Consider the following 24,741-nt stretch of genomic DNA (forward strand, 5'->3'; position numbering starts at 1 on the left):
ACAGAAAGGGAAGAATATAGCATTTTCTAAAGCCCAAGGCTGGGCACAGAGAAGAACCAACTCTCCTCACCCAGAGAAGACTCAAAGAAGGTGAAGAAGGTGACCAGAGAAAAAGTATAGGATGGTTTGAAGCTAAAAGATAAAATTGAAGGGTGGAAAGGGCAGAATCTCTCTCCAGAGTCAAGAAATGTGCACCACAGTGGCTGAAGAGAGTATTCATGCAAAAACAAGGCCCAGAACTGGAGGGCCCCACGAAAGCAGGCAGCCACAATGTGAAATCCATAATGACCCAGGGTTGCGGCCTGTGTGACACCTATGGACACAAGTACCTCTTTACCCTATGTCTCTGATCCTGTGATCAATAGTCAATAATTAGAAAAGCCCAGACTAACTCATTTTATTCTTAGGGAAGATGATGTGGTAATGAAAATTCTAGATCTTCAAGTATTTTTTGTCTGGGGACAAGCTGGGGACCACCACTGGGAGGGGCTTAGGGAAGAAGAGCATGCCACACACAGCAGGCAGAATCTGTCTGGGAGGAGGAAGGGGTAAAAATGCCAAGCAAGTAGGTGAAGTGAAGAGAAGAGCCCAGAGGAACCAGGCCAGAGCCAAGGAACAAGTCAAGATGGGGTTCAGGGGACACAGAAGCTATCCAAGGAGAAGCCAATGGAGGGCATAGTAGTGGAGACACAGCTTTATTATTGTTGTTATTGACACTTCTGTTTAAGCTGTGCTTTTGAAGTTCCAAAGACTAAGGATGAGCATGCTCTCCACTGGACATGCTGAGGAAGACCCCAATTTTCACATCCTAGGACTAAGGCAGTCTGAAGGACTGGAACCAGTGGCCCCAAGTCACCATCTTCTCACTCTTCTTCATTTTCTTTCTTTCTTCCTTGGTTGGGGAAAACATTATATAATTAAACAGATATTTCTTCATGCAACTCCAGCCATGTGGTTCAGTCAGGGTGCCAGAAAAAAATAAACCATTACTTCATCGCACAGCCCCAGCAACTAGCATATGGCGCTGTTAAGCTGTGTTCAGATCCCGCCCTCCGATTCAAAGAGTTGCAATGGCTCCATCTCTCAGGCTGCAATACTGCCAGTTCCTAAGGACCTGAATATCCACTGCCACTGCAGGTGCTGCCGACTCTCCCTGCAGCAGCCAAGGCGCTGCCTCTTGGGCCTCTGCGAGGGACTGAAGTGGGCCATTGATCAATCCTAGACTCAGCAAACCAGGTGCGGGCCTTGGCTTCGTTTAGAAGTCTTTACTTCAGGTGGAAAATAAGAAAATATTTACTTGAAGCAGTCCAAGAAGAAGCAATCAAAAGGAAAAGTGATGGCTGAACCCAGAAGTAAATGGTTATAGAAAATACAGGTGAGTCAGGGCAAAATAATCTAGAGATTGGCAAGTCCATTTTTTAAAAGTTATTAGTCACTGTTAATTATCAATGTAATATAAATTCAAATAACATATGAATAAGTTATTCATATAACATGTTATAAATTATTATTAATCTTAAATATTTAAGTCTATTGATTTATTTAAATAACATACTTAATCACCAAACCCATTATTTTCCCAAACATGACACATGTACTCATTTGTTTAAAAAAAAATGGTGCCTAGTATTGGGGCAGTAAATATAAATGTTAAAAGCCAGGGTTTGGAGTCAAACCCAACTCTACTTTTTATAGATATGTGATGGCATACAAGTCAATTCAATGCTCTGGGCTTCATCTGTAAAATGGTAATAATATTGTTGTGGAGAGTAAATGAAATAATCCATGTTTAGTGCCTGGACATAGTGAGCACTCAGTAAATGCCAGCTCCATCGGCTAGCCACAATACTAGGTGGTAGGGTCACAATCAGTGCATTGGAGGAAGACAGCCCTGGCATGCCCACTCCTAAGGATGAGAGCGATGGAAAGAAATGTTAATGTGCAATGGCTTCTTGAGTTAGACTTGAAATACTGTGCCCATTAATAAACTACCTTTTCTCAGTGTAATTCCTACCACTAAGGACAAAATTACTATTTGACAGATGTCCCGATCAGAACTTCCAAAGTTCTGGGAAAAGGGGTCTTTCAGAGTCTGGCAATTCAGCAAAAGTAAAGAACTTTGCCATTTTCAAGTTCAAACCTTCGGGCACTCCTGGTTTTGAATGTCTGGTTGATTTACTTGATTCAAAAATCAATTTCCATTTTGACGAATAGCAATGGTCTGCTTCTTAGTCCAGGCTTAAGTGCTGGAGGATATATGAATTCTAATCCTCCCCTTGATCCTACTTGCCATGCTGCCCAGAATTAAATCTATAATTCTCATTTGTATTCATTTTTTTCCCTGAAAAGGGAAAGCAGTGGACAGTACCAAGCCACCTCCTATATGGTACAACCAGTTCCATAGAGCGTGAGCATTCCATGGTCCAGACTACCCTAGGACTAGGGTGAGGAATGGGAGGATGCAAAACAACAAAAGATATTATACCTCCATAAGAAGCTTATCTTCTGGGGTAACACCAAACTTACACACATGAAATACTTAAAGAACCAAGTGAGATTAAATTCATTGATTCATTCAAACACTGACTACGTATTTACTGTGAAAGGTACTCCAATAAATGATTGGGGGAAAAGATGCTTGGAGTGAGAGTTTAGCTTTCATAGACTTTAGAAACAAGAAACATAGATATGAACATAAATAATAATTCAAGGCTGAAAAGTGTAAGCACTAGAATAGCTCAGATACAGTACACAATTCTATCTAAAACAAGTGTTTCACATGAGAGTTGACACTTCGGTTTTAAAAGGTGAAAAGAATATTGACAGGAAGTGCAGGGAAGAAACATTCCAAGTGGAGAGTACAGTAGGGTTGGAAGCCCATTGGTAAAATGCATGGCTCATATGGAAAACAGACTAGAACAGGATAATGCAATTGTAATAGAGATCAAGGTGAAAATCTGTCTGAGAAAACCTTATTCAGAATCTAGAAGGCTCTGGCAGTGAGCTGGGCTTTTCTTTCGTAGCCTCAGTGAATGGCCTTTTTTGAGCAGGGAGATAACACAATTAGATCTTTGCTTTAGAAAACAAAGTTGTACCACACTAGAGAATAAATATCAGGAAGGGAGACCCATTTAGGAAATATACAGTCTGAAATAAAGAAATGAGAAAGATAAAGGTGATAGTTGTAGCTGTAGAACTTGAAAACAAGTCAAGGATGTATTAGGTAAAAAGGACCACACGTGGAGTCTCAGGCCAACCTAAATTTAATGAATGGATCTGTAGCAAAATCTTTACGAACATACCAATTTACCTTTACCTTTAGGCCCAACTATAACCTCCTTCGACAGAAACCAAAGCCTTTAAGCCACCAATTCAATGATCTCTTTTAAGTTCTCATTCTACTCAGCCTCTCTGTTCACTGATGGTCATCGTTGAACTGCCCCACCTTCTTGAAACATTCTCTTTCCTTGCCTACAGTAAAGCTACATCTTTTAGTTATTCCCTTACCTCACTGACCACTCTTGCTCATTTATTTTCACTACCAGGTAGAATAAGACAACAAGACAAAGAAGATAGACTATGCAAAGACAAGGCAAAGGCAAAAACAGAGTGGAAATAGAATGACATCATTTATGCCACTGGCTTGGAACTTGTTGCTCAGCGACCACACAATTTGCCAAATGGATCGAATTTACTGAACTAGATAATTTAAAGAGAATTTTCATCCTATGCAGAAGGCCATCCCTACACTTGGAGACTCACGATCCCAAACAAATCTGCAGATTCTGCTTAAAATAAGTGGGTTTAACTACAGTGTACCTATTTGACACAAAGTAAAATTTAAAAGTATAAGAAAACCAGCAAAAACTACTCCATAAAATTTATAGTTCATTAATTACTTCAAATGACTTTTATAACAGCTTTGATGTTATAAAATTCACAATCCATACAGTTCACCCATTTTAAGTATACAGTTCAAACAGTTTTAGTATATTCATGCAGTTGTACGAGCATTGCCATAATCAATTTTTAGAACATTTCATCACCCCCAATAGAAACTTTGTATCCATTAGCAGTCACTTTCCATTTCCCTTCAACTTCTTCAGGCCTAAGCAACTACCCATCTACTTTCTGTTTCTATAAATTTGCCAAACATGGACATTTCATATAATATGTGTGATCTTTTGTGACTTGCTGGCTTCCTTTATCTAGCATAATGTTTTCAAAGTTCATCCATATAGTAGCATATTTCATTTCTTTTTTATTGCTAAATAATGCTCTAGTGTATAGATATACCATATTTTGTTTATCCATTGCAATTGATGGGCATTTGGGTTGTTTCCACTTTTAAGCTATTATGAATAATGCTGCACATTTGTGCACAAGTTTTTTATGTGGACATATATTTTCACTTCCTGAGTATATATACCTAGGAGTCAAATTGATCATATGATAATTTTATGTTTAACCTTTTTAGGAACTACAAGACTGTTTTCCAAAGTGGCTGCATCATTTTACCTTCCCATCATCAGTGTATGCAGTTGATTTTTAACACTTCATCTTGTTCTAGAAATAACCTAAGTCACCTTATATATGTTTAAATAAAAGTATGTGCAATAAGGCAAGATAAAAAATAATTAAAAGTGGAAGAGAAAATTACTCCTTTGAGGGAGTAATTTAATGCTACAGGTGGGGGTTGGAGGAGGGCGGGGAGAGCAGTGGAGCATCACACAGGTGGGCATCAAAACAAGGGGACAGTCGAATTTGCCCTCAAATGATGACAAAAATAGTTCCAACTAAAATTTCTGGCCCTAGTACACAGTGGAGGTGGAGATGGAAGCGAGATTAGATTAAGAGGAAAGAACGGCCTAGAGCTTTAATAGTCTTGCTGGCATTGTGTCTACCCACATTTAGCACCTTTCCATTAATGTATGTTTTTTTCAGTAAAGACTTCAATTGACTGAACACTTCTCTGGCTGACTGACAATTATATGAATATAATTGATGGAATAAAATCAAATTGGAGAAAATAAACTAAGTCAAATTTTTATGAACAACCTAACCATTACTGAAAATCCTGGAGAAAATATTGTCAGATAATAAGTAATTGCAAACATCTTATGCAAATCGAGATTTTGCACAGCTATTGGCTCTGTCTTGGTTCATGTTCCTGAGGACACAAACCACACCATGCCTATCACCTGTCATCCTTCTGCCCAACTTCTGAACAAGTTTCCAAGGGCAATGAACCACAAGGTCCAAACGAGCACTTCTATTGCTCTTTGGAGAGACAATTCTTTCTGAGGAAGCCAGTTAGCACTGAGTCTCTGTGATTTTAGACAAAATAAATAAATAAATAAAAAGAATAGTTCATCCCCCAGGGACATAAATCCAGTACCTTGTTCAAGTACTAAATTTTCATAAGATAAAATATTTTTCTTTTTTAGGCAAGGGAATGAGTAAAGATACTAACTGCCAAAGAGAGCCTGGGGAGTCATTACTGTTCCTCCATTAACATGGAGCTCCATCTATTACCTCAAAGCACCATCACAGACCCTAATCCTTGCTGAAAGGAACTCTCAGCAGCCAAGCCTTTAATTTGCTTAATAATTGGTCCTCTGATTAACCCTTGCAAAGCAAAGCACAGACATTGCAGGAAACAAATGTTCCTGGAGGTTGAGTAAGAAAGGGGGTGGGGAGGTTGAAATAGCCCACTTCCCTCCTCTGGTTCTGTGGCATGTCCCAAGCTGTAAGCCACTGAAACTCAGTGGCAGGCATAGATAGGTGATATGGAATGACTGTGTTGGCAAATATACTCACAGCAGCAAATCAGTGACATGAAAGGCTCTTTCAGGACCATTTGCTTACCCACCCCAGTCTAGGGCAAGCCTCTTTAACTCTGGAGAGAGGGAAAATGGGAGAGACTAAAGGAGTATGAACCATGACTGGGAGGAAGGGAGAAATGAAAAGAGAGGGAATAATGCTAGCTCTGGCATTTCTCCAATCTGTTCTTATTCAGCAGAAGATATCTATTATTAAAAAAGGTGGTCGAGCCTCTTTGTAGGATCCTATTACTGGAGGTAGACAACTGTATACTATGTTGCCAAGAACAGGTAAGGGATTAGATGGGTTTCACAATGGTGTGCATTAATAAATCATATACATATTAGACTTCCTGCTCATTATCAGATAGTGAGCTGAATGATTGAATGTATGACACACTGGTCAGTTATCATGTGGATGATATAAATTCTATTGTGCTGAGGACATTTATCTCTGTATTGATCTGGCTTTGCTAGCAAGGATCATAAATTACTAGCCTTCCATAACCGTATGATAAATACTCTAATAACAGAAAGCCACCAACTCCTGTTTCCCAATAAATTTCCATATAGTTTCAGTAAGACAAGTAAAATGCAGAGAATCTTTTTTTAAACTTTTATTTTATTGTTAAAAATTCTATGTAGTATGAAGATGATGGAGAAAAGTCTATCTCAAACAAATAGTGATGTACTGGAGCCAGCATGCACAAGCTCCCTAGATATTATTGTTAAATTTTCAGGAATTTTGTGAACTGATTGACGTTACATTGGTAGCTTGAAATTGGCCATGATGAGAATATTTTCACCATGTAAATCAGTAAACAATACAAATCAGCCCTCCCCCATTTCCCCCAAGCCAGTTGCTAAACATCACTGCTTATGGACTAGAAATCTTGGGAAAAACCAACTGTCTGATAGTTCACAAGCACATATGGATAGAAATATCTTTTTATTACCTTTTCCCTTTAATTCTATTTTTTTTTCCTTTCTTGCTGTCTGTTGGATTGATAGTTTTCTATAGCCCCTTTTTCCTGCTGTTAGTTTAGAAACTAGCCATTGCTTCTCTACAATTTTAGTAATTACCCTCCATGTTTAACATATTTGCTTAACTATAAATTTGTCAGTAGTTCTATCCTATTTTTGAGCACTTATGAATGCCTTAACCTATATATGCCTTAACTACACATTGAACACTGCCCCTCCCTGAATTTTATGATTGTTTAGTTAATTTTTACATATTTTATCCCAAATAGTTTTCTTTTTTATAGTTACTTATTTTATTCCTTCATATTGTCTCATGAAAGTAATTTCACTTCAAATGAGTTTATGCTTCATTTGTCGTTTGGTGGATTGTGTTTCTTAGACTTAGATTTCTTCATGCATTTTAAAATTTCAGTTGGCTGGCTCACTTTGAGGGGGAGCATTTGTCTTCCCTTTCCCTCTTACTTCCTCTGTGCCCATCTTCCTGGTCTAATCATTTTAGGGTTGTGTCTTCTTGGCTTTCTGGGTTTCTAGCCCAGAGCCAGGTTTTAGAATGACATTTTGCGCTCCTGTCCCATGGTTTTATTATATATATGGAAGAATCCATCCTTGTGGCAGCAGAAGGTCCAGTTGTGTACACATATTTCTACCACCCTCAGCCAGAAGCTGGCTAAAAGCCATTTGCCCAGGTGATGGTCAGTATTACCTCAGGTGATGAAGAACAATACAAGGGAAATTGCTATAGTTAAAGCATAGCATCATATGACTCCCCCCCCCACCTCCTCTATTCCATTATTACTCCAGTCTTTTTTTTTTTTATCAGCCTAGGAAAACTACCTAAGACACCAGCTTCCAGCTGGAGTCCAACTCTGGACCCTGAGTTGCTTGGAGCACTCTTAATCCTTTTATTCACAGGCGCCAAACACCCACCCACTACTGATCCCAGCAGACCAATGACTTCAGTGCACCTGAGAGCTTTGCACTTTTTTCCCATTCTGATGTGTCAAAATATTTAGAGTTCTTCCTCCTCTAGTAATATGTGTTTGGCTTTTTCTTTTTATATGTGGCCTGTCATTGTCATGTGTTTGGAAAAATATAAACTTAAAGAGACCACTTGACAGAAAATATCTTGCATCTAAAGGCAAAGATCCTTTAATTTCAAATTTATACAATAATATCTTCTGCTTACCACTATCCTGAATTATTTTTCTTTAGTAACACTTACTAATGTGAAGACTGTATTAAGCTATTAATGTATGTGATCAAGATTAACACCAGTCAAAAGTGCTCCTGCTCTTACTTTATAGGGAGAAAGCAAAGTTTAGGTCACAGTCCTCAAATTCTCCCACACCTTGATTTTCACTCATTATGCCCACATTCCCCTCAGGCAGGCAGCCTTCGCTCGGCAAGGTTTATATTAGAAGGAAATGATCAGCTTTGTAGAATGTTGCCACTGACCGTGGTCCTGAAACATCAAGCGCCACCGAACGTAACTGTTTCTCTTAATGCTGGGTTCAGAAATGGGTCCTCTTCAACCTTTCCCTGGACTTCTGAACCAGATAATGGAGGAAGTAATGATGGGAAATAGAAAAGTGGGGTAAGGAGGGTTAAGGGAGGGTCAGAGAAAAGGAATAAGCAGAGGTCGTTGGAGAGAAATATCCACTAAAATGGCCATGGAGGATTTGTTTTTAAAATATTTTCATATATTTAACCAAAAAGAATCTTCAGCTAACCATGTAGCTGTCATCATTTACTTTTAACAATCCTATAATCTTTCTGAGAGTTACATTTGTGTTTTTGCTTTGGGAAAATGTACATGTTGGGGGAGAGCATCTGATCACTTTTCTTGCCCCCTCGATCTCTTCTTTAAGATCACATTTGAGGTTAGAAGAGATTGTCCAAAGATCACGAGTCTTAACATCCAATTTCTAACCAGGTTCATCATATTCTGTGTATTGTTCTGAGGATATCATCTCCGCTCTAGAATTCTTGGCTCTTCAAAAGGAACTGATGTTTACTGAGTTCTTGCCATGTGCCAAGAACTGGTATTGGGGATATAAAGCTGAAGAGATATATTCTCTACTCTCAAGAAACTCAGAGCTTGAGTGGGGAGCTAAATGCACAAATAAATAATTTCAGAATGAATAGATCTGTTCCCCTTTTCCCTTCCTATCATGAAAATCTGTAGAATGCACCATGCTGACATGAAAACATGAGGGAAAAGGCCTCTGAGACTTCCTGTGGGAGTCAGGGAAAGCCTCACTCATTCTATTTTGCTAGAATGTGCAGGTAGTATGGTGGAGAGAATGCTATTTTATAGACAGAGTCCATATCCCGAATGACTCTTTGTTAAAGAGTGTCGGCGTATCCTATAAGCAACAAAGAGTCATAGCATGATTTTGAGTAGGGCATGACTTGATTAGTTTGCCCTACAGGGTTTTAGAAAGATCATGCTGATTGTTTTGCGGAAGATGGCTTGTAATGACCATAGTCATAGAACCAGGGAGAATCATATGGAAGCTGTTTCTCTAGTTGTAGTGCAGAGCTGAATTGCAACCCAGGAACATGAGAAATATATGCAATGAAATATTCTGGACACCCTCAAAGAAGCCAGATAACAACACTATCACCCTAAGTTGGGAGCAGATTGGGGAAACCACGTATCCTAGGATAAAGTCAGTGATCTCACTTTTAGAGCAACTGGGTGCTTTGGCCCTGGGCATCAAGAGGGCAGAAGACCGTGTCCAAACACCTCTTACTTATGTGGGCATAGAGGATGAAGAAGAGAGAGCACCTGGTACCTCAACAGTCTGGTCACCCATGGTACCATGCAGGGATTAATAGGCAGAACTAGAGGAGATATCTGAGCAGCTATACTTGAGTATAGAAGGGCGATGGGGTAGTTACTGATATTCTGCCTTAAAAACATATATACAGTATCATTCAGCCATAAAAAGGACTGAAGTACTGATACATGCTACAACATGAGTGAACCCAAGAAATATGCTAAGTGAAAGGAGACAACCACAAAAGGCCACTATGATTTCACTTATATAAAATATTCAAAATAGGTAAATTCATAGAGGGAGGCAGAAAGTAGATTAGTGTTTGCCAGGGGCCAGAGAAAAGGGGAAAATAGGGAGTAATTGCTTAATAGGTATTGGGCTTCCTTTGAGGTGATTAAAATGTTTGGAACTAGATAGAAGTGGAAGTTGTACAACACTGTGAATGTAGTGAATGCCAATCAATTGTTTACTTTAAAATGGTTAAACTTGTTACCTGAACCTCATCTCAAACACACACACACACACACACACACACACACACACGCACACACGCATACACAAACAGAATCATGTGTCTCAGAAAAGATACCGGACTAGGAGGCAGACCCAGGTTTGAATCTTAGCTCTGTCATTTTCTAGCTAGTCTAGCTGTGAGACCTCAGGCTAGTCACTTAACTTCCAAGAAGCTCAGCTTCCCATCTTAGTAACCTGCCTCATTTGGCAACAGTGAGAAGTTACTGAAAGTAAAGTACATTTCACTGTCTGACACATAACAAGCTTTAAAAAAATCATACCATTAATACTATTATCTGTACTCTTTTTGGGCGAGGTCATCAAGAAGATGTGATCGTCGATTGACTTGTGAGTTGGACTTGGGCAATTGGAGGATCCTCACTCCTTCTGCTGTCCTTAGAATGTGCATTCAGCTTGCCTTCCCTAGTCCAAGAAGGTATCCCAAGGATATTCAAGGGTAGAAAGATGCAGACCACTCCACAATAGTAGGTGGCAAGTTTGACAAGCAAGAAAACTTACTCATGAGGCTTGTCTTGGGCTGCCAAAAGATAAATAGTTTTTTGCATCTGCCTGCCAAATCTCAGAAGTTTATGTAAGAGGCCTTAACTGGGTTCAGTCAACATCACATTTCTATCTCAAGGGTGTATCCTTGGGGCAGTTTCAGGCTTCACCCAGGAAACTCCTGAGGAGGCGGCAAATCTACAACTCCTCACACAGACAACCCTAGATTTATTCATCTACTTTCATTTTAACTCAGGTATATTTCAGGCCACGCTGGATTTAGTTGAGTGTAAGCTTTCTTTGCTTTCCTTGGCTAAATGAGTTTTGCCATGCACAAAAATTGTCACATACTAGAGAACTTGGTCAAAATTTAAAAGACATGTGAACCCTAGGTCTACAAAGGTATAAACTACCCCAGTTCAGATACAAAGGAAATATCACTAAATGGTCATGATTCTATCCTGGATGCAGCCTCAGAATCCTTCCAACAGAGCATTCTAGGAAAGTGATCAGGTAGTCAGTGTTGAGATTCAAGATGATACCAATTTGCCAATTTCTATTGCAATTTGTTCCTCTTGAAAAGGCATGTGACCAAGAAATCTTGGTGCAGAATGTGTATTGGTTCTTAAAGTCTTCAATAAAGGTCAACAAACCAATGATAATTAAAGAAATATCTCTTCTACTATCAAGCAGTAGGATTAAGAGGAGGAATTTAACATAAACTCTTAACATTTGAGACATACTTAAAAAAAAAAGGGAAGAAGGAAGGAGGAAGGGAGGGTGGGAGGGAGAGAGACAGGAAGGAAGGGAGTGAGGGAGTGAGGGAGTGAGGGAGGGAGAGAGGGAGGGAGGGAGGGAGAAAGGGAGGAAGGAAAAGAGGGAGAGAGGAAAGAGAAAATTCGCTATGACTTTATTGTGTAATACTAATCCTTGACACTGTGATGATGCTGTACCATATTCAAAAGATTTTACAGTTGATCCTCACTGGTAGACATATGGACATTGCTATCCTCATCCACAGCTTAGGAAGCCTTGGAGAGATCAAATAACTTAAGATGATATAACCATCAAGTCTGGAACTGTATTAATTTCCTAGGGCTGCCATAACAAAGAACCACAAACTCAGTGGCTTAAACAATAAATATTTATTGTCTCACAACTCTGGAGGCTAGAAGTCTGAGATCAATACTCAAGATTTGTAGGGATACACTCCCTCTGAAGGTGCTAGGGAAGGATCTACTCCAGGCCCCTCTCCTAGTTTCTGGTAGTTCCTTGGCTTGTGGCAGCATAAGTCCAATCTTCACATATTATGTATGTGTGTCTGTGTCCAAATTTCCCCCTTTTATAAAGACACCAGTATGACCTCATCTTTACTAATTATATCTACAAAGGCCCTATTTCCAAACAAGCTCACATTCTGAGATACTGAGGGTTAGAATTTCAACATACGAAGTTTCAGGAATACGATTCAAATCACAGCCAGGCTTTCGGTATGAGTGTGGAAATTCCTTGAGCCTAAGAGTTTAAACTTTGGGCCTCCGTTAAAGGCAAGAATTCCCATTATTCACTAAAAATAGCCTTTTAAATGAAATTCTTCTTTCAAGAAAACATTCGATAGTCCTTCACATCAAAAATAAATTATGGAATTTTCTCCTCACTCAATCAATGGTATGATAGCTATATTGTGCATTTGATGACACTAGGAAACTTCAAATTAAAATACTGGGAGGTCAACAGAATCTGCACATACACGCAAAAGGAAATGGAAGACCAAGAGACACTATAACAACTCATTATATATAAAATCACTGTTATAAATTTTGAATCCATTAAAAAAAAAAACAGCCTTTTCCTCATTAGTGCCAAAGGGCTATGTCTGTTATTTTTATCCCTGCCAGAAACCATTAGTGGGCTGGAAGAATGTAGTACTGGTGACATGAGCCTTCATTTCCATTTTTAATTGAAATTCTTATTGACCCAGAGCCAGATTTCCTTCTGCACCAGAGCCTATGGAAATACCACAGTGGAAACTACAGTGGCCAGAAAATAAAGGAGCAGGCAGGAAGCTGGGGGGCTCAGCATCGAACCAGAAAAGCATCACATCTTGGGAGAAGATTCAGGGGTTGTCAAGCTGGCCACTCCATGCTTCCACCTGACCTTACTTTCCTCATCTCTCCCAGGGCACAGATCTGCCTTGGTGGGGAGCATGACTGTCTCTCCTCAAGATCCACTTCTGTTGTGACCTACCACCCCATGTGCCCTACAGGCTCTCATCCTGACTCTCACATCTCTGTTGATGGCATCGCTATTGTGAGTTATAGCATCCCTCATTACCACTCACATTTGTTGAACTCTCAGTCTGTATCTCACCTAATTCTTGCAACACTCTATAAAGTTGCATGGCTACAGATTGCTACCTTTCTATACACTTTTCACTAGACTCAGAGATAGAGCCCTGGTGCGGACCTCGGACCTTGGTTGCCGTGAGACTACATGTCTCAGTTTCTTTGTAGTTGGGTATGGCCATGTGATTAAGTTGTAGCTAACAATATGTTGTGTGAAACAGAAACTTTCATTTTTCTCCCCTTCCATCTGCCTGTGATGAGCATGTAATTTGGGGGGCTACAGCAGCAATCTTAGCCCACGAGGTGTCCTTGGGAACAGAAATCATACTAAATGGGGCAGCACAAAGGCAGGAACCTAGGTGGCTGCCATGTGCCCTGTCAGACATGGTGGCCTAACTCCCAGCTTATTAGCAGAACAAAGAAGTGAAGATAAGTCTGCACTCCAGGCACTGCCTCTGTTTTGACTCCTACTGGAGACAATTATCAAAGGTTGAGTTTGAGGGGGCAGAGTGTTGCTGTTGAGAAGGGAGTGAAGGAGTAAGAGTGTGTGTGTGTGTGTGTGTGTGTGTGTGTGTGTGTGTGTGTGTGTATGGCCTGAACTGTGCAAGTCAGTGAGTTTAAGTCTAAATAAAGAAAAGGTAGATTGCAGACATAATTATTCCAGAGGTGTCAAGGATGAAGTCATTGACACTTTTTTTTAAACAAAAGGTCTCACATATTTATTACTGAACCTATTAGTGCAGACATATAGAACCAAAGAGAAAAATAATTTCCCCAATAAAACATATCCAACTGTCCAGATAAGTAGTGATGTTTTTAGCTTGAAATGATAAAATGCTAATGACCTTGATAAGGCATAAATACATGTGTCATCTCATGTGAGATTCCTTATAGACCCAGCTTGGTACTTCCCTAATGCCTCCTCTTGTTGTAACTGAATGTATTGCAAGTTTTAATCTGAATCCATTGGGGAATGGGAAAATTCTGCATTTGTTTCTTGGCCAGGAACCACTTGATCCTGAAAGTCTTATGATAAGATATAGCAAGGAACAGAGTCAACTACACACACCATGATGTCAGAGAAAAGGAGAGCCAGTCACACTTTTAAAAGCAGTTTTAGAATACTGGTACAAACCAAATGCAAAGGGTAATAAAAATGACTACAGCTGGCTGAGCATGAACACAGAAACAAGTCTTCTTGGGTTCAAATCCTAGCTCTACCACTTATTAGCTTGGTTTTGGAATTCTCGGCCTCTTTCTATCTCGATTTCTATAAAATGCCGATAATATTAGAAGTGTCTCATAGGATGATGAAGATTAAGTGAATTATATGACATGCAAAGAACAGAGCCTGGAATGAATAAGAGTTGCAGATATTAGTTCTTATTATTTGCCAAGTTCTACACATTATATAATTTGACCTTTACAGTAACCCTATGAGGCAGGTATTCTCAGTCCTGATTTGACAAATGAGGACCAAGGGTCGGAGAGGTTAAATATCTCCCCAAGGGTTGCACAGCTAGTAAGTGATGCAGCTGGATGCACACATTGCTCTTCCACAACTGCCTCTCCTTGATGATGAGCCAGGTGGCACTCTGGGGAAGGGAGAGGGACAGGCCGTGGGGCAGACATGTGAGCCATGCCGCCACCCCCTCCTCCCCACACACCCTGTGCATGGACATGTAGACAGCTCACAATAACGTATTTATTTCAACTGCAGGTTCTTCTTGATTTACATTATAAAATTCAAGTATGATTTTTAAAAAAAGAAGGGGAGGAAAGGAAGAAAAGCTGGTATGGGTAAATGACACAGAATATCCTTTAGACTAACCCTATCTAAAAGTCACCTAACATAATGCGCCACAGCATTAATGTGAAATCTATGACATATGCGACAGATCTGGCTTCTCACAAGATCTACACCCAGCATTTGTTGGGAAATAAACAGAACATGGAGACTGGATTACTCACTTCACAATGTCTTTTGCTTATTTTGAATGAGGCTAAAACCTTCATTGCCACGGTTCCTAGGACAAGAGGATATTTCAGGTATGTGGTGTACAATGCACTGTGTTTCAAACTTGAAGTCACAGAGACACTTCTTGGTTTATACCATGAGAAAATCAGATTTCATTGGCTGGGTTTATAAGTGGGGTAGTGAGATCAAATCAGGCCCTTGGTGTCCTTAGATGATCTATTAGGTAATCTAATTTAGATGTTTTTATGGGATATATGACCCTGAAACACACAGCTTTATTTGTTCTCATGAAGTGGGAAATAATTCCAATTTTTCAAAACAAGAAAAAAGTTGGGTTGCACTTATAAGTGTATTGATCAATATATGTTGAGGGGAGAGGAGAATTTGGGGGGTTTTTAATTAGAATTTTTTAGCTTCTCAATGAATTTTTTATTAATTCACTAATTCCCTGTAGCTCAAGAGATGCTAATTAATTCAAGAAGCCATAATAGCTAATCATTGGCTAAATAAATCTAAAGTGGAAAGAGTCTGTCACTGGAGATACCACTGCTCATTTTAATTAAAATTACCAATTTGTGAAGTAATGTAAATAAAGGTTATTGTCTCCTTCCACCCTAGGAAGCATTAACTCTTCGCATGGCCAGGTGAGAATCCAACAGGACTTAAAAAGCCATAAATATTTGTAGAACTTAATCAGTCACCGAGTTAGAATATTTATCATTCCAAGTATTGTTCATTGATATTATAAAGCCATGCAGAATTAAGCTACCTTGAAACACAAAATGGAAAATGGATAAGAGCTGAGAATTGGTGCCTTGAAGGGAATACAATCAACGTCAAGGAAACGACTACCCACAAATGGTTACCTTTATAAATATTCAGGCCTAGAAAAAAAGCAAATGTTCCCGGTCTGAGTTTCAATTTTTAAAAAATAAATTTATGCAAATGCTCATGAATTTTAGTAGTTTTATGGCTCAAAATAATCTCACCTTGTTAACATTCAGTGCAACTGCTTGTAATTATTTGAATGTCATTTGGAGGAATAGGAAAGGCCACCTCAACATTTCATGAATAAATGACAGGGCTCTGCCACAATGCTCACTCTGGGAAATAGACATACCTACCTGCACACTTATGGTCTAGCCAGCAAATTCAGGAAAGCAGTTGGGGGTTTGGGGAGGGCAACCATATAGTTCAAGTCATCACTAAGTACAAAGCTGAGAAGCCATAGTGCTCTTGATGGCTTTGCCCTTGACTAAGAGAAATTTAATTTTCTTGTCTCACTAATCAGCTCAAGAGCCATTGATGATGAAATACTAAATCTAATTCCTAATAAAACTCCAAATGTTTTAGAGGCAAAACGAAAAAGCATAGTACACAGAAATCTTTTGACAAAATGTTTGAGATTTTTGTAATTTTTGTAATTTTGTAATTTAGTCCAAAGACCTGAAATTAGTTTGAACTCAAAAAAAAAAAAAAAAAGTAGTGACATCCATTAAAAGGAAGGTGAATTTGGCAAAGGAAAATTATTGTTATCTTATCAAAAGGGTACTTCTGAATGAAGCCTCCTCACAAAACAGGTCTGGCTGGGACTCGAACCAGATAAACTTGTTATGCAAATAGCTTTAGCCACAGGGGAAGGGCTGATAATGAAATCTTTACAAAGCCAACCGTACATTGCAGAAGGGGCAAAAAACGTCGGGCAGGGTCCTAGCACTTGGATAAAGAGCAGTGCAGAATTTATGTGAGCATCATGTTTAATTTATCATAACTAAGCTGTCAGAAGTCATGCTTTGACAAATGCATAACTAACACATATAAATGAGTCAATTATCACTAACGACCAAAGGTTCAGAACCAAATAGGCTAATGTTTCTTTACTTTTCTTTTTAACCCCTAAACAAGTTTATTAATAGGATTGCAGACCTTAAAATCTCTCCCACTGTCTCCAAATTAAGGAAGCTAGAAAAAAATCTGAAAAACATTAAGTTGCTTCCCAGCACTCAAGTTTCCTTCTTCCCCTCCCACTCCATGCAAACCTTTGCCCTCCATTGCTCACCCTCTCCCTGTCCCTCCCTCTCTCTGGTTCGTTCTCTCTCACTCTCTCTCTCTCACACACACACACACACACACACGTGCATGCGCTCATGCCGTCTCTCTCGTCTACAAAGGTGTAATCACTAGGCTGCAGCCAGGCAATCCCTTCAGACCACTCTAGCAATCAATGAGAAGCCATACAGGTCCTTTGATGACTGGTGACTATTATGGACCCGGAAAGACAGAAATCATTGAATGACTCTGCTATGGTTCAGCAGTCATATGGGAACAAGTTATTGAAGATTTTAAAGCTGTTAAAGAGTTTCTATTTCTTTTTATTTAGAGAGAACCAGCTTAGTTTACTTAAGTAAAAAGAACCACAACTCAGTCTATAAGGGAAACTGAAGCAATTATCTGGATAATTCAGGCTAAAAACACTTTTGCTGAAATCGCCAGATAATCATCTTTCCCACTCCGGTCCCACCAATAATGAAAAGCTTATAATCTGAAGATCTTAATCCTCCATCCTTCCACCCTTTCCCTCCCCATATGAGCAAGGTAAATACAAAAGCCAACCAAGGCTTTCTCTTTAAATAGACATTTCTAACCCAGTGAGTATTATTGTTTATATTTAATTAGAGATTTGAATAAATAGAATGAAACAGTAAAGTTAAATTGCATTTGGTAGGCTGAGTAATGACAGCCTAGGATAGATAGGCTTATCTACAAAACCGAAGGATATTATTTGAGAAGAGGAGCAGGTTTCTACCTAAAAATATAAAACAATTAGTTCCTAATCTTGAGAGTTATAGTCCCAAAAACCTAGTGAAAGGAGAATTCATGGTTGAGGAATTAACATGCTATGGGGAAAATAAAATTGGGGAGCTGAGGTCAGGAAAGAATCTATGAACACTATAATGTATAATATCTTTACTAATAAAATCAATAAAAACTCATTAAAGAAAGATCGATGGCATTTTTCCATATCTTAAATTAGTAGAAAAGCACACAATCACTTAATTTCTATTTACCTTCCTCATTTCATTAGAACCTTTTCAGACACTCCCTCCCTTGCGGTTGCAACAACTCTTTTCCATCTTTAGTTCTCCATTCTAGTATCAAGACCTTTCTAAGTTTAAAGCAACTCAGAATGAGTGCGTCTGAAACTCTCAGAGCTGAGGAAAACAGAAGAAGATTTAAATGGGCATATAATAGGATTTTCCATAAAGAAAAATCAATGATTGGGAGGGATTTTTATTCTGTGTTTAACCCTGAATGTCCCAATCCCACCTTCAATTATGTACATTTATTCCCAAATCTAACCAAGCGATACCATGCTTGGTTTAAGAATAAAAACTTACTCTTGAAAAAGTATACAGAAGCCAAATTTGGTGAGTCAAGTCACATTTCAGAGGCAACATGAGAGCTTGGTATAGGAAGGCATAGTTATGAATTTGTAATGATTTTTTTCTAGGCCAGCAGTTTAGAGAAGGTCAACCAAGGGCATCTGTGGGTAGCAACAGAATGAAAAGAAAGACTCTTTGCAGCCAGCCTTTGCCAGCAAAATCACTGGAACATTAGCCGCTGGATGTCTTTCCCTGGGCCCATCTAAAATGTGTTCCCAGCCACCAGGGAGCTTTTAGTTCTCCAATTCCCTCCACCTCCTTAGTCCCCCATATCTCAGGGAGTGGCTCTTCCTCTGCTCCTTTGTGAGCATCATCCTTCCTGCTGCATCTGTTGTTCCTCTCAATATGGCTCAACATCGCAACCCTTGACTTGTGACTACTACATTCTGCAGTCATTGCAGGAACACTAGAGTGGGGACTAGAAGGGCAGGAAAATGTCTTTCATCCCTAGCCTTGAACTTCACGGTCACAGTTCAACATGGCCTTGCTCAACATGGGTAGAGTTCTTAGAGTTCCTTACCAGTCCTCACTCCTGAGGAAGATGGCACAAATCCAGGAGGCATTAGACAAGCACAAGATTTCAGAGACCTAGAAGTATGTTACATTTGAAATAAAAATGAAATGTTCTTTACACAAAACCCTTGGGGCCAAATATTTTTTTGGAATTCAGAATTTTATCAAATTTTAGAAAAGTAAACCAGCGCATTCACTGTATGTTATGTAACATCCCCAGCAGGATCTGGGGCAGCACACCGTAATCAAACATATTAATATATCTATAGCAATTCACATGAATATTCACACTGAGTGAGATAAATAACAACTATAAATAATCCCACTTCAGTTTAGGTCTTATGTTGCTACCAAATCAGTTCACTTAAGGTCAGGACGTGCAGCTAAATGACTCAAATACACAAAACTTTCATTTTCCAGAACTCTTTGGAGCTTGGAATTGTGGATAAGGGAGTGTTGATCTGTATTGTGATCGATTAGGGAAGATGATGAAGAGACCTAGTTTATTTCATTGCCCTGCCTCTTTGTGGGAGCAAACAAATATGTTAGAGAAATCTGTGTTGACCCTTCCCTACTTCCTTTTTGTCAGCTATTTTAGTTACTTCTTTTCTCTTCCCATGACATCTTATTTGATATACAAGACACCGAGGGCACCTCTTTCCTGCTCCTGTGCCTGGATATGGCCTGTAATGCCTGATCTAAATCCCCACCCCTCTAGCACACTGAGCATCTTTTCCAGTCTTGTGACCAATGTAGTCTTCCGCCAGGGGCCTGTCCCAAAGTTCATGTTTCCAGCACTGAGTCATCACGCCACTGTCGGTGGTGTTGGTTCTGCTCCTGTCTTAATCCCATGCAATCTTGCTTAGTCCTCATAATATAGGTCCAAGCACATCACCCATCAGTTGGGGTTTCGTCTTGTTCTATACACCTCAAGCCTTGGATGGGGCTCTTCGTCTTGGTGCCACAGGCCTGAGAACGGGCTTTGCCCCTTCAATCACCTTGGGAATTGGAGTGCTGGTCCAATACCATAGATCTTAGAGCAAAGCCCAATTTCCAAGCTGTAAAAACTCTGTTGAAGGCTACCACCTTTTACCTCCTCTTTGGTCTCAGTGTGGGTATCCAATTTGGCAATATTTGCCCCGGGACAAAGTAGATCCTCAGATAAATGTGTCCCGTATTATACGAAAGATGAGTACAGCTAAGTGTCAAATGAAACTCCTTATTTTTCAAATCCTGCAAGATCTTCTATCATTTACTGGAACACATTCTGTGTCATAACGTGCTAAAAGGCTTAACAACTTCTAGTGCCGAGTAAATTCTGCAGCTTGGATTTCTCCAATCACTGTTTAAGGCCTTGTTGGATGAGAAATTTTCAGTGGAAGGAATACTCACTGTGAAATAAAGTGGTTGAATTCCTCACACCATTTTTCCGGGTGAAGTAAAGTGGGTGGAGGATTTCTGAAAAACAAAAGCAATTTTTTCTTACAAAAAATATTCAGTTAAAGATAAAATATCAATTTGTCTACTGATATCATTCTAAACAGCTTTAATAAATCTATTCTGTTTCCTCCTGGGTGGGAATCATTCATTAAATTACGTTCTCCTCAGGAACATTCTTCGGGGGACAGACACTCTAACGAGGGACAAAGCAAGCACACATCCACTGTAACTGAGTATTATTAGTGCCATAAGAAAGCTATAATCCTAGTGCTGGGAGCTTTAGGAAAATAGACTTTTAATTTTGCAGAGTTTTCAGATCATTATGCTACCATTTGAATTAATTATGTGATGCATTTATGAGGTATACTCATAAATTCACTGGTCACATTTTAAATTATTTCCTATGTGTTAACTTCTGCAATAGGCACTGGAGAAAGCAAAACAGCTAAGACCCTGATCCTGAGGGGTCCCTGGGTAGAGACGGGGACAGATATCCCACATAACTAATTCTTGGAGTCCCCAGGGAACCAGAGAACTACAAAAAGACTCTGTGGTGACCTTGCCACTTCCATGTGAGAGGCAGGAAAAAGGGAAAGGGAAGAGCTCTAGATTTGATGGAACATTTACCCGAAGTGATTCAATTTTAAAACAGAAGCGACATTACCTTTGAAGAGAATCAAAGTTTTGCCACCCCAAAATATGCCTTTTGAGATACTGACTTTTAAGCTGATTATTAAGAAACAAAAGACTCAGAAAAAAATCCTTGACCCTCCCCATTTACCTGCTTAAAGGAATTCGGATCGAAAAATCTGCTTAAAGGAAGGAAGCACCACCTCAGCTACATAATGTAAACTGAATGTGGCATGCAGGGAGAAATCTAGCATCGCTTTTGTGTTGAACTTCTGTGTCCAATTGTTTCTGGGTGGCTCAGCAAGAATTTGTTTACCACACGTTTGCTTTCTTTTCTACCCGTACGTTACCTGCTTTCCCTTTAAAATCCCAGACCCCTGGCCCCACTCTTTTTTGTCCAGATTGCAATATGAGCCTCAAATGCCCAATCCCTCCTTGGGTCTCATACTCCTATGACACCCCCACACGTACATCCATAATAAACTGTGGACATTTTCTCCTGTTAATATATCTCTATTAATGTGATTATTAGCCCAGTCAGTAGAACTCAGAAGGTGGGAGGAAAGTTTAATTTTTTGCACGCCCACGCCTTTGATCCTATTTTTTCCCCTAGCCATAAATAGAAAGAGGGACTTGTGGGCAAGTTAAGTTCAGAAAATGAAGAAAGTTACATTTATGCAAACCTGAATTATGACTGTAAATTTTAAACCCATTATATGTGATCTTTGTTTTCACCTGGGTCCTAACTGCTTCCTGAAACCATAGATTGCTCAGTTTCCATAGGTAGAAAAATGAGAAGCAGTAAGAGTAACCAGAAACAAATACTGTATCAGATACTGTGATTGCAAGTTGCCTCTCAATACCCATTCTCTTCTCATTTCTTAAGGTGCAATGTTTATTGTGACATAGGCTGCTATATAAAGGTTACATTTTTTTCCCTGAGTTTCTTGCAGCTAGATGTGGCTATGTGACTTAGTTCTGGGCAATGATACAGAAGTAAAATTGTTCTTTGGTATTTTCAGAAAGTCTTCTTAAAATAGAGGAGACATGCCATCTTTCTTCTTCCCTCTTTTTGTTTCCTAGAGCATGGATGTGATGGCTGGAGCTTAAGTAGCCATTTTGGACATGAGGTGAACTTGGAAATGAAAGCTATGAGCTGAACATAGCAAAAAAGATAGCCAGGAAACTGGATTCATGATGACGCTGCAAAGCTGCCATACTGGCTCTAAACTGCTTCCCTCTAGTCTTCCTTAACGGAAGAGGAAAATAAATTTCCATCTTCTTTAAGCCACAATTATATGCAATAAATCCTAACTGAGTAAAAAATATTTCAGAATATTATTCTATCACATGATTAGAAGCACAAGCACAATGTTATGTAGAAGGACAATTAAGGGGGCAATTTACCCAATACGAGGAGTCCTAGAAGACTTTATAAAGAAGATGAACTTTAGCTGACCCTTGAAGATTAGGTTGGACTTTTCAAGATAGAAGAGGAGAGAGAAACCATTTCAGGAAAACATGTACCAAGTCACGGAAGTATAAAAATGTCCAGTAGAATCAAAGAATGTGAGTAATTTTTGGGATGGGGGAGCAAGGATAGACTATTTTGGGTCTGGAGAGAGAGCAGAAGGCAAGGACAAGATGGGAAGGAAAAATGATAAGAAAGGAAGTATATGCTTTTTCTATTCTGTATAAGAATTAGCCTTCAGATCATATGACGAAAAGATGCAAAGGCGAATTATCTGTGTACCTAGCTAGAAAGAGTAGCAGTTGAAGGTTGCCCTTCAGTTATTCTGGAGTCTGCCTTCTTATCTCATTCATTCTATGCAACAATATTTGCTTTAATCTTTCCTTAGCATTTTTTAAATAATAAAAGTGCCATCATATAACTTCTTCAATGCCAGTTGGACTGACCTGTTTTTACTGGCTCCAGCTGTCTGAGGTTGTTCATCCTGTGTTCTCCCAGCTCACCTCTATGGGCTTTAGTGTGGCATCTCTCAATGAACAGGTTGGCCTAGATTATCTCTACAGCCCAATCCAGGTTTTCTGCTCATTCTATTCTCACTGAGGCCAGGTTCATGGATAAGAGCTACTTAAGCAATTGCTGTCCAATAGACTTAATTCACCCCCAAAGCAGTTAGCCATGACCAAGAAGTCACTTACAGATAGAGTGTACAGATTTGATTAAAACAAGCCTAGTAGGCTTGACATGGAGGAACAGCTAAGCATGGAGGAACAGCCCTCTGCCACAATTAGAGAACAATCTGGCAAGGGTCCACTGGACAAATGGATGGTAAGTGTCCACTCTTGTGTAGAGAACACTGTACTTCCTTGTTTCCAGCTGTTTCTCAACAGGAGCTATGGACGGGGCTACCATTTAAGCTTTGGCTTGAACCTCTGCAGCAGGGCACAGAGAACAGCAGCAGATCACCACTACTAACCCAGGCCACCACCAAGCTCTGATGGCCTCAACATCTTTGAAACTTGGTATCAGAGGAATCTGTTTTAGAGACCCTCATTTGAACTTGTAGATGCCCCGCCTTTCCTGGAATCCATCCATCACACTTAGGTTCAATAAATTGAGATCTTGTGAAAGATTATTATCTGTGTATAATAAAAACTAAAAGGAATTTGAAGGCTTTACAGTACATTGTTTGCACTGGCAATATAAATTTTAGTTCTCTTGCTATCCAAGAAAAGCACCAAATAATAACAATGGTATCTTTTGGACTCCTCTCAAAACTAGAGATGCAAGCTGCAACCCTGCCCAGAGGGTCTCTCTTAAAGGGCGTGAGACACTTAATATTCAGTATGATGGGAATTGTCGCTGCATAGCTGTGATTCAGAGACAGGCAGGCACCACTCGCTTACATATATGGATGCTGAGAGTCTGCATCTCAGGAAGTGTAAATGGTGAGTGCCTAGAACAGCAATGAATCAGAATAACCAGCTTTCATTTGGATAATGGTTATAGACACACCAAGGCAATACAGAAAAGAGATTAGTCAGTGGAGGAAAATTACTACATTAGATTTCAGTTTTACCTGCCTGGATTTTATTCCTGTGTTTTGAACCCAAAATTTATTTTCTATAAAGATCACTTGCACACAGATGGCATTGGGCTACATGAGGCTAGAAGCAAGGAGTGATGGGGAAGAGAGCCCTGAACCAATTATATGCTCATTTTTGACATCATAATCTTGGGTCCAATAAATACGAGAGAGATAAAGTTAACCTTCTTTCCCCAAAGCCTCTGTGGAACAAGATGATTTGCTGAACGGTAAAACTGAATTTATTTTAGTTATTGAAATGGAGAAGCAGCTGATGGGACAGATGTAGGCACCTAATTTAATTTGGTCACTACCGCATGACTTAAAATAAGCTGGGTCAATCCGATTCTCCTTAGGTTTTTTCCCATCTCGAACTGAAAAAAAAAAAAAAAAAAAAAACCAAGAGAATGAGGCAGTTTATTTAATAAGGGGAGCTGAGGCTCTGAGGCTGAGAGATCCATAATGACAAAGCAGACAGGAGCGGTCACAAAGCAAAACGTGTGAGCTGAAGTTTCAGGGGCAGAAACTACAAGTCGGCAGAAAACCAGGGAATGAGGAGAAAATGAGGTAGAGTAGAAAGGAAGAAATGTGTCACAAAGACCATGTATTATTATTCCACTGTTCCTCTTGTGAGTACTTCTCCCTTTGGCACACCTGAAACATTACTGGCCCCAGCATTCTGTTTCCAGCCCTATTCTCCTCCCGTGCTACACATTCACTGAGGTCTCACTATAGG

The 24,741-nt window shown here is 39.5% G+C and overlaps 1 protein-coding gene and 1 pseudogene across 4 annotated transcripts in view; both read right to left on the reverse strand.

The window, feature by feature from the left end:
* MYO3B (myosin IIIB) overlaps window positions 1-24,741 on the reverse strand; it is a 338,343-nt gene that overhangs the window by 213,388 nt on the left and 100,214 nt on the right. For all 4 annotated transcript variants that reach the window (XM_016165446.2, XM_036237344.1, XM_016165447.2 and 1 more), the window contains one exon: window positions 20,275-20,340. In XM_016165446.2, the coding sequence (XP_016020932.2) occupies window positions 20,275-20,340 (66 nt within the window). The remainder of the gene's footprint in view (window positions 1-20,274; window positions 20,341-24,741) is intronic.
* Window positions 13,837-19,688, reverse strand: LOC118613722 (annotated as a pseudogene).

This window comes from Rousettus aegyptiacus, unplaced genomic scaffold, assembly GCF_014176215.1.
Source record: "Rousettus aegyptiacus isolate mRouAeg1 unplaced genomic scaffold, mRouAeg1.p scaffold_m13_p_2, whole genome shotgun sequence".
Taxonomy (NCBI): domain Eukaryota; kingdom Metazoa; phylum Chordata; class Mammalia; order Chiroptera; family Pteropodidae; genus Rousettus; species Rousettus aegyptiacus.